At 27.3% G+C, this 11,413-nt stretch overlaps 1 protein-coding gene across 1 annotated transcript; it reads left to right on the top strand.

The window, feature by feature from the left end:
- Positions 1–3,502: 3,502 nt before the first annotated feature.
- LOC135144280 (potassium voltage-gated channel subfamily D member 3-like) lies at positions 3,503–9,151 on the top strand. Its single transcript, XM_064076263.1, has 8 exons — positions 3,503–3,526; positions 3,822–3,871; positions 4,306–4,490; positions 6,031–6,100; positions 7,004–7,210; positions 7,959–8,096; positions 8,305–8,450; positions 8,996–9,151. Exons 1-8 carry the CDS (start codon positions 3,510–3,512, stop codon positions 9,149–9,151), a joined length of 969 nt encoding a protein of 322 aa, XP_063932333.1. The 5' UTR covers positions 3,503–3,509.
- Positions 9,152–11,413: the final 2,262 nt, after the last annotated feature.

The raw sequence follows: 11,413 nt of genomic DNA, 5'->3' as shown, positions 1-11,413 counted from the left end.
AAAATAGTCTTCTTTCGAAAATTAATGAGCTTTATGCCGAGGAAAATAGGGTTTTCCAACAAGATGAAGCCTAAGACCCTTTCATTATTATTATTAAAACACTGGCATAAAATGAAGCAGCAATTAGGTAATAACCGTCAATGTAAAATTCCAGGTTTAAAATCAAATTAGCAGTCATATGGACTGAACTTACACCTGAGTTGCTTCGTTAAATATATAGCAGCCACCATGCCTTCGAGAAGCGGTTGTTAAGATCAAAGGAAATGTAACGTTATATTAACCTGCAACTTAACGATTTTGTCCCAAGGTATAGTTGCAACGATTTTTCATGTTTGAGTAATTTATTTAAATATAAATACTTTGTAAGCCTAACTACCGACTTTTGTTACATACAATGCAAATTCAGTTATACAACTGTCATATTTTTAAACAATTTTTCTAAATCTTACTGCTATTATAAAATAATAATCCTAAATATATATCGCTTTTCTCAACAATTAGGCGTTATGTCTCGTAGTTAAAATTGCATTTACTAACAAATGAAAAAATGTTTAAAATGGGGGCTCTTCCATTTTATCCTTAGGAGTTGAGCGATTGTCAAACGCAAACAGCATAGAATAAAGAAAAATAATGCCATGCTCATGGTGGTTTTACTCACGTGTCGTATTCTCTGCTGTTCTATTAAGCTAAGGTCTTCATAACAGTCTCGTTAAGTACAGAAGGCTAAGAAAAGCATGTGATTCATCCATCTAAGTCGCCAGTATAATTAGGTTTAAGCTTAAAGCGAGAATCGCTGCACCCTATGAAACTCTCGTAATTATCTCATGGATTGGATACGTCGATTATATAGCAGAATATCTCTCAAAATAGGGTTACCTATAGGCATTTCTAGACACAGATAGGTGTTTGGGGGTTAGCAGGGTTATACAAACTTCTGGTATGTCTTTTGATTTAAACTTATTCCCTTGTAGGTGATCCCATCCTTTACATGAAATGCTTTTAAAGCATTATACAAGATATTCTTGATGAGGTGGCATAGTCAGAAGCGAAATCCAAAACTTGTCAAACTGCTTCTCCTCTTCTCTTGACAAATACTTGTTTCAAAGTAGAAGAGCATGCACTATTACTTTTATCTTGCATAATTTCCTCAGTAAAATCGTCCGAAAATTCTTCATCGCCATTCTATATAAACTGTTCACTCCCATTTTATTAACTTGTAGATCAATATTAGTAGGTTCTCTAAATATGTAAATTAAGTGAAACTAAGGAAGAAAAGCAGGAACACTTAAACATTCAAGTATTTACTGCACACGGTTCAACCTATCCCTTTACCTGCTCATTTCCGTTCCTGTTAAACAATCGGGTAAAGTATTTCAGAAATTTGTAATAAATTATTTTTTGTAAGAATACTGCAAATGGCGTAAATGTAATGTTTGTAGTAAGAAAAACAGAGAACTTAACCTTTCGTGAGTGTTCTGGGTATGAGATATCCTTGTGTCTCAAGTGTTCTTCCCTAATGAAAATATCTTTTTGAACAAACATCTCTGTAAATTATTTGTGTTTTAGCTTCGAAGTAACTGTCCCTATTTTTTTGATATGGGTAGAAAACTTATATAAAAATTGAGAAAATTATCTGCAATGTAAATATATTACAGATCTTATTTTGGGTCACAATTTTCCAACACAATATAACGAAGGATTAAAAGTTGTTTAAGCCAGTTTGACCTCCTGGACAAGTAATTAAGAATTAAAGAAAAGATTGTTGCAAACACAATAAAGTTTTGGTGGTTCTGCTTACAAAATCTCAAATCCTTATAGTGTCTGTCTATTTTACTATCAATTTTCTTCCCTAGCTTTCTAGTGCTTATTTCGTTTCTCTTTCTTCCCTATTTGTAATCTTACAAAAAACCTTACTTATTCTTGTAAGCTCAACAATTTTTTAGCTTTATATTTATCCTGCTTTAAATTTAGATTAATACGGTATATTCTTATTTGTATTACCGTTGTCGCTTAACTAAGTTTACTTAACCTATTTAATTATATTAGCACGATAATTTAACCGTCAAACGCTTTAATTATAAATTTTTTGCAGATCACTAGCCGTAACAATAAAAAAAAGGATTGTATAATGGGGGCAACTTTTTGAAAAATTTAATAAAATTTTTAAGAATTATTAACTAAATATTTATGTTTTCTTTTTTAAAAAAAAAGGGGTGACATCGAGCAATGCATACGAGGGGTATCTGTAGTTGCTTTGTTCAAGGGTTATACGACAGTTTGCGCAAGAAAATCGACTTTTACATTTTTTAACTAAAATAGGTGGTAATCACAAATTGTTAATTTTGTAGTTTCCAAATACTTATTAGAAATGAGAGATAAGGGGGGAGGCCTTGGTAACTGTAAACCTCTCAAATAGTTGTTTAGTATTATCTTTTGTTTACAGTTTTGCTATATAACAAAATAAACTGCTAATAATACTAATGTAAAATTTCTATTACCTTCATAGATAAAGATTTGGCAAATATAAAGGCGGCAGAGGAAAAGGAATACTTAAGTACTCATCTGGTTAATACAATAAATACAAATAGCTATAATAATAAAAGAAATGTAGATTTTGGTTTTGCTAGTTACAGTTTTGATTTAAAAAACCAAGATGTCCATCCTGGATTCACTGACGATACAGCCAACCAAATTATAAAGTCTAAAAGTAATCGCCTAAAGCTAGATCAGAGATTTATTTTTCACTTTCTTAATCGACCTTCAACAGTGGCTCGCCGGTGCTATCAGATATTGATGTCCTTTACTACTATTTAAAATTTATCGTTATTATTAAATAATTCTGGATTTCATTTGTTGATCATTAGAAGTGGAACCTTAAATACAATTTAGTGTATATGTTTTAAAAATATTCAATTTAGAGGGTTTAGTTAAGTTGCTCGCTAACAATCATAAAATATTTAGTATCGTTTTAACTGTTATATTTTTCACTTAATTTTTTTTTGAGCCTTATTAATTATTCCAGTTTATCTTTGCTCTTTCTAAGTCTCCTATTGGCTTTTTTGGAAACTACGAGCTCGAGAGTAAAAAGTAGATATGCTGCCATCGACGTTCTTGAAATTTTTTTGCTAACTATCTTGGTTTTCGAGTACTTCAGCCTAATCACTTTGTGTATGTTTGTCTCCTAGCCGTTACCATAAACTTTTTTTAGAGAGTCCCCAAAATCACTTTTTTTTGCTAGTTTTATATAGCAAAATTCAATTTTACGCACTTTAGTATGTCTTACGACTTATTTAATTAAACACAATCTTACTCAATTTTTTTTTCTAACAGGCACATCCGTTGCAGAGTATAAAACCAAAAGGCTCAAGTATGTATTGTCCTATGAACGACTCGTCGATTTACTTATTATCCTGTTTTCCATCATCATCGTTTCTTTTCATGTTACCAAGAAATATTCCCATAGAGCTTTTTTTCATTCTAGCAACGAAATAGTTCTTTACTTTTTACGAATGATTCGAATGGAAAGGTTTACCACTTGCACTTAATTATAATAATGTTAAACGGGCTATACTTTTAAATTTGATTACTTTTATAAGTTTAAGTATTGTAATTACTGATTTAAAACTTGTAATCTTTATTATCATTTACATAATTACTTTTTTTTTAGTGACTGTAGTTGCTTCCTTTTTATTATTTATAGTGCTACTATAAATAAGTTATAATATTTTTGTAATAATTATTAGTAACTTTTATATTGTTACGCAATTTTTTTATTAATATAAACTTTGACATGGTAAAAACAATAAGTTATCATATTATAGATTTTTTAGAAGTATTCCGCTAATTTTTGGGGTTTTAAGCGAGAATCGAGGTATACATTATATAAATTTCATATTAACTTTAGGGTTTACAAGTAAAAATAATATAAATTTTCTGTTAAATTTCAGATCTTTAATATTTATTCAAAAATTATTAACATTCAATTTGTAAATTTCATATTGTTGGTTTTATATTTCCTAAATGTATATTTAATAGTTTATTGCTCTTCTTTCGAACTTATTTTTCTTATAAGTACCGATTTTTTGTTGAGTGAAAATGTTGTTAATAAATTGATTTACACTGTGTCTCTTGCTTATATTTAATTTATTTTTTTAAACCTTAGAATTTAATTTTGGGTAAACTTTATTTTCTTTTTTTACTTTGCTAATTTTAAATTTTTTTTATATTTAAACTCGTTATAAAAAGTTATTAGCTAACAAGCAATTCTTTTGATCTAATATTTCTGTTTGTCCAAAAAAAAAATAGGAGCCTTTTTTGGGATTCTCTATATTAAGCTAATGGAGATCGTCGCTTTTGGGATTCTTATTTTTTATATTGAGCGTAACGTTAATAAGAACATATCCAATTTGCCTCAAGCTCTTTATTGGTCCTGCATAACGCTAACAACTGTTGGCTACGGCGATAGCACGCCCTTATCGGATTGGGGAAAAGTATAATTTTTCTTTTTAATTAACATTTTTTGGCCCGTACTGATTCTATCGCTCTCGCTTGGTTAATTCTATTTTAATTTTAACCAATTTTTTTGCCGTAAAAGTGGACTTAAAAAATAGATTTTTCAAAAAAAATTAATTTGTAACGTTGAGTATACCGTTGTTTAAGATTTATTGTAAAACGATCACACAGACTTTTTTTCATAAAAAATTATCTACAATTAATCTGGTAAATACAAATTTTTTAATTTAGATTTATAAAAAAATTTATAAATTTTTAGTCACTATAAATAAATTATAAATTTGTTAAGTTTTTCGTTATACAACTTTCCGTGCCTTTTTTATTGAGAAAATTCAGTGCCGGTAATTACTTCTTTGCGTTGAAATTTAGTATAATAAAAGTAGTCTTAAAAAATACTAAGACAAAAGTGTTTTTTTGTATAAACTTATACTTATTTATCGGTATTAATTATAAAAAGATTTTTTTTAAAAAATTGGCGTTTGCATTGTTTTTTAATTGGATTATTCTGCTGGAAATCTATTGGTATTTTTATTTTTTTAAGCCTTAAGAAAAAAGTTAGAAATTTGGAATGTTTGAATCCAATTTATATTTTTAAATTTTTGGTTTCGTGTGTAAAAAACGTAGAAAAATAATAGTCTCCAACTTTTTTTATTACTGAAAAGCTGTTACTGAATTTTAAGTTTTCTTAGTAATAAATATCAACTTTGGGACTTTAAATGATAATATTTTATTAATACGAGCGCTAAAAAAGAAAATAATGCTTTTAATGATCGTTGTAACTACTAGGGATTCATTTCAAGAAGATTATTATAAAGTTTAAATTAATTTAATCTAAATTTAGAATTGTTTTTTCGAATAAAAGATTTCATTACTTTAAATATACAATTTATAAACTACTGGAAGACTATTACTAATCCTAAACGAGTTTAGATCATAAATCAGAGAAGTTTCCCTACACTAATTCAAAGTATTTGTCGTGCACAGAAATTTTAAGAATCAAAATAATTATAATTTTTTAACAAAAGATTTAAACTTCTAAAAGTTAGTAATAATAACGTCTTATTTTCCACTGATTATTCTAATTTCTTTGAAAAAAATCTTTTTTAATTGTATTTGTAATAACAAATAGTTTTACTTTTAATTATCCTTCAAAATGTTTTTTACAATTAATTTATATAAAATTTATTAATAGAATTGGAATTCAAAGTTTTTTCCGATAATCTATCCGATTTACTTTATTATTTAATGAACTTATAAAAGATAATATTAAAAAATAACTAAAGTATGTCACTATAGAAAGTTTATAGTAGCAATGAGAAAAGATAAATTACTTTTTCAATTTTAAACAAATCCCTTAAAATTGTGTAAAGAAATTTCTGTATAATATAAAAAATATAATCAAATTAAAATCATTTTTAGAGTAATTAACCGAAATAGCACAAGTAGTTTGTTGTATTTTTTTGTTTGAAATTTATAATTTTTTTATAACTTTAAAAATTTTAATGGTTAATATTAAAGTTTTTGGCGTCTTTTGCTGGTGTGTTTGGCATGTGGTTCTTTGCTTTGCCTGCTGGACTGCTCGGAACCGGTTTTCCATTTTTTTTTTCTCAATACTTTACATATAACATTTTCGTGCGTCTTTATAAGATTGAGCATCTAAGCGAATGTAGATCTTTTTTCCCATAATATTGGTAGGTTTACTGGATTTAATGCAGATTATAAAATTATTTAAATCGAAAGAAATTAATTAATAAAAAAAAATAAAGAAAAAAACTTTACTATATTATATAAAATCATCCTATAAAGCGATATTTAACGAATAGAATTAAAAAGTTTTTGTTACAATACTTTTATATTCGATTATTTTTTTTTAGAAAATTTACTAATTAATTTACGTCCAACAGTTGATTTCATAATCCTTCAGTAATATTGATTTACTATATTTTATAATTTGTTGTTCAGATGTTACTGGAATAAATACTTTATGCTTTGACTTATAAACTTTCTTAATTTTCAATTTAGTTTTACTTTACTTGCAATTATATATAAAAAGTTATAAAGTTATTAGCAATCTGTTACTAAACTTTATTAAAATTATTTTTAAAATATTTTTCAAATTGCTACTTAGTAGTTTATTTTTAGTAAAATTAATTTGTACAGGTTGCGGACTATTATTAGTTTAATTATAAAAATTTTTTTAGTTGCAGTTAAATATTTTCGTAATATAATAAACTGTAATAAAAAATTTCTTATTATTTTTGTTAATTTCATGTATACCACATGAAAAAGTTTTTTCTTAGTGTCATAATAAATCTCAAATTTACTTTTATTATTCCGTCCATGTTCAAGGTTTTATAAAGTTATTAAATAAAATTTTAATTTGTAAATAATTATATGATTTTCTCCTACAAGTTGCTATAAATTTCAGTTAAATTTTTTTAAAAAAAATAATTTTCAAAGTTATTATTATTCTATTTTTTTTACTATTTAGCGATTGCATTGCACACACAAAGGATGAAAAAGAAGAAAAAAGTAAGAATCGAAGAGAAACATGACGCAGCACGTGTCATACAGACGCTTTTTAAATATTGGATTTTGAATTGCAAGAAAAAAATCTCCGCTTCTCTATTATCGCATAGAGCTGAGCACGTGGCCACGGCAAAAACTAACTTTATGCGTTCGCTTGCAGAATTCATCGGTTTTTTTTATATAAATATATATATAATGAACCTAATTTATTTACACGTTAATAATATTTATTAAAAAAGTTTATAAAATTATTTTTGTATTTTGAATTTTTATATATTTGTAAAATCGACCAAAGTAGGCGAAATTTCTATTAAGTACAAATAATTGTTTTTTAAAAAAAATATTAGAAATTTTTACTATTTTTTTTTTGCTGGAAAATACTTTGCAACTTTAATTATCAGAAGATTAAACATTTGTTTTATTCATCACTATAAGACTCTTTCTGGCATTGAATACTTTAGCGTCCCTTGTTATATTACCTTTTTACCGCAAATTTATACTCAAAGTTTGATTGATAGTTTGTTAATGAACTTAAAGATGCTTTCTTGCATTCGAGTAAAGTTTGACTTCTCGAAATACACTTCTTGTATAAACTTTATAGAAGATAAAAAATTATGAAGTTTAGTTTAATTGAGAGAACTTAAAAATTTTTCTCAAACGTTTTTAATTTTGGTTTTAATGAGTAAACAACATATAATAAATTGTTGCAGCATAATAATTTGTTACAAAACATAACAAATGTTGTGAATTTGGTATAAGGATTTATATTTAAAGTTTTTATTACCTTATCATATTTGTTTTTTAAAAACAGAATTAGTATAAAGAAAATTTAAAAATGCACAAAGTATAATCACATTTCCTATTTATTTAAGAAATCCAAAATATTCTGAAGGTAATATGCTTATTTATACCTTCAGAAAGAAGAAATCGGCGATGCATAGCTGATAACACCGACACGACGATTTTTTTTATTAGTAAAAAATTAGATAAATTGGTTAAAGATTTAAAGCGCAGAGAACGCAACCGAGAGACTGCTCATAGGGAAGCCCCCAAAGGTTTTGAAAATCTCATTACTAAGCTTTATTATATATACATTTATTATAAGTTATTGAATTATGAAAAAATTTTGTGGGTAATAGTTTAAAGCAATAGCCTTTTTTGAAAATTAAAACTTTTGTCAAACTAAAAAGTTTAAAGAGATGCCTTTTTTATTATTATTAAAAAAGATTTTAACTTGTTAAAATTACAAATTCTTTTGTACAGAAATATCAAATTTTAGAGCCTTCTTGAAGGACGGCCAACTCTACGTGGAACCTCCAGGATCTTCCCAAAAGGGCTCATCTGTTCAGCCTGTAGAGTCTGAAAATAAATATGATGTTATTACTGAATCTCTTAAGCAGGCTACTAAAGTTTGGCTAAATTTCAATTTATACTTATTACAGAGTAACAAAGGAAATCTAAATAATTGTGTTGACTCTAAAATTCTTGTCCAATTTTATATCTTTCATATATTTATCTTTTTCAAAAGTTGTTCTGTGAAAAGTAACCTTTCCCCCTTTATAATATAATTTAATTATAAATTATTTCAGTGGAATATAAAAATACTATCAAAATTTTTTTTCTAGGGTAATTAAATTAGACCTTTTGCTTCCAGTTTTAAGCACTAAGTTATATTTATCAATTTTTTGAAACCCAAACTTTTAAAGATCAATCCTGTAACCATTGCTATCTATTGAGAAAGCAAGTACAGTTCTTTTAAAAAAAAAAGTTTTCCTTTTAATGGGTTCAAAGTTTAAAGCTATACTAACTTTAATGTTTTACTTTGATTAACAAAAACATATTACTCTGTCAAACAATCTTATACATAATTTTTTTTTTTGAAAAACATTGAACTAATATTTTATTTATTTAATACATTTTATTAGCCTTACAACTTTTTATACTCATTTTATAGGAGATGAAGTTAATCGACGATAAAATTTCTTCTCTTGCTATTGAATATGCTCGCGAACTAATAAAAAATTCTCAAACCAACGGCGAATTAGAATTAGCGCAAGCGTTAAGCTTGTGTACAAATTTAGATGTAGTTGTAAATAATGAAGCAACTTGAACAGTTAACGCTCAAACTTGTTTTTTTTTTCTGATTATATTAATCGGTTTATTAAAAGTTATTAAAGTTCCGAATTCTAATTAGGCCTGTGAATAATAAAAGACTAAGCCACATTATATTTCACTGAGACTTACATCAAAGAAATCTTATAAAACCGTTATTAAAAGATTCTGAAGTTTTAAAATTAGTAAAAAAAAAAAATTTTGTGATATAATCTCTTATGGATATAAGCAACATATTCTTAGTCAGTCTACCATAGACAATCAACATAAATTTAATGTCCAATTTTTTTTTTATACGGCGGGGATCTACCACGAGAAATTAGAGCTTTAAATTTCTTAGTCATTCTCTTCCTAAAATAAGGGTTAAGTACAAAACGATGCAGCACTTGAAAAAGAAATTATTCTTGATAATGCTTAGCAAAAAAGTTATTTGAAGTATTGGCATACTTATAAAAAAAACTTATCATATATTAAGGTCAAAGTTTATTTTTTTAATTATCTTTCTACTCGGCAAGGTGTTGTCAAATTTGATATCGCTGAATTATGTACGCTATTTTTTAAAAAAATCTTAAATACGAACAAAGTTTGAAAATATATTCACTTTACAGAGTTTTTTTTACCAACCAAATTTTTTATACTCAATTTATTGAAAAATTTGCCGCACTTGAGTAATTCTGGTAAAAAGTATATTATTTTATATAATATAATGGACTTACGTTACCCCACAATTTATCTAATCTTTTTGTATTTCCTTAAACTAATACAATGAAGACGAGGTTATCTTTAATACAGTGACAAGCAAAAGTAAAAGATTTCTACACTTTCAAGCTAGTTTTTATACTGTCATTGGCAGTCAATGGTTGAATTTTACGCCCACTTGAAGTACAGAAAATGATAAAAAAATCACAATTTTGAATTAATTCGAAAAAACTTCAAAGAAGCGGCCTGAGTCATTCAGTTATTTCTAATTTTGCTTTTTGCATTTATTTATTATGGAAGTACAAATCCAAGTATTAACTCAGTTTTTTGTAACTAAACTCTAAGGGGAATGAAGTGCTTTGTTAAATATTGAAAAAGTTCTTAAAAACTCAGTTCACAAAATGCAACTATAAATTTAGGTATGTCACGAAGCAAAGTCTCACTTTCAGCTTTATCAAAAAAACTTAGAAGTGATTGATCGTACAATTTTATATAAAATGAAAATATGAGCTTTGAAATTTACCTTACAGAACAAACACTACCCAAAGATATCGTTAACAGTACTCTTAATAATGCCAGTTCTAACTATTCAAAAAGTTAAAAATAACGAGACACATTACGACTTTACTATTAAACGTTACTCATTTTTACTTCTATTGTTACTCAGAATGATTTAAAAGCTTTACTTTTCCTTTAAACGAATTTTTAAAAGCCACTAAGTTTTCTGAGGTAACCTATACAATTTTAAAGCACAAAGTTTAGATTGTTTGCATCTGCCGGTCTCGATGTAACCGAGCAATACGCATGAGCTATGGAGCATCTGTGATTATTCTGAGGGGTTTGTTTTAAAAATCTGTAGCCTATTTTTAAGACTCTCAAAGTAAGACCGACAAACAGAAGCATACATCATAAATGGGATAATTGTGAATTCCATATAAAAGCAGTTTACTTTTCAAGTTGGAGCTTGCTGCGCCTGCATATCAATGGATATAGGGCATTCCTGGCAGCATTAATTTTTCTTAGCTCTCAACATGAGCGTTTCAAGTTAATCCATTATAACCACCTAAGTGCTTAACACGAGAGCTCCACGGCATAGCAGTCTTAAATATATGTAATATGTAATTTTGACAATTTTGAATGTTTAACCCTTCTGCTCATTTTTTTAGCCTCAAGGGAGGTTAAAACCAGTCGACTGCTTATAATTTGTCTTTTTCTTAAAATTAGCTTCTCTAAGTTGGCACCACTTTAAATCTCGAGAAGCCCCCATATAGATCCCGAGGGCCCCGCTCAGGCAGGCGCCTAAACAGCGAAATATGTTGGGCCACCTGGACTAACACCAGGAAATCGGTGTTTATTATATTTGAACATGTCTTATCTAATGCGCCAAAACTATCTTTTATAATAATCTCAAGAAGGTGACTGGCTAAAATTGACACTTTGTATTAAATAGATAAACGGGGATCTTTTTCTACACATGAAAATATGTAAAAATTATTGTGGGAATTATGCAGTATATAAAAAGTATGTTGTCTATTTAAGAAAAGTCAAAGGTCATTTACTT

This window comes from Zophobas morio, unplaced genomic scaffold (assembly GCF_036711695.1).
Source record: "Zophobas morio isolate AGI-343-1 ecotype UQ-CSIRO unplaced genomic scaffold, CSIRO_AGI_Zmor_V1 ptg000093l, whole genome shotgun sequence".
Taxonomy (NCBI): domain Eukaryota; kingdom Metazoa; phylum Arthropoda; class Insecta; order Coleoptera; family Tenebrionidae; genus Zophobas; species Zophobas morio.
The sequence above is the reverse complement of the archived record's forward strand: the minus strand, read 5'-3'. Positions and strand labels throughout refer to the sequence as shown.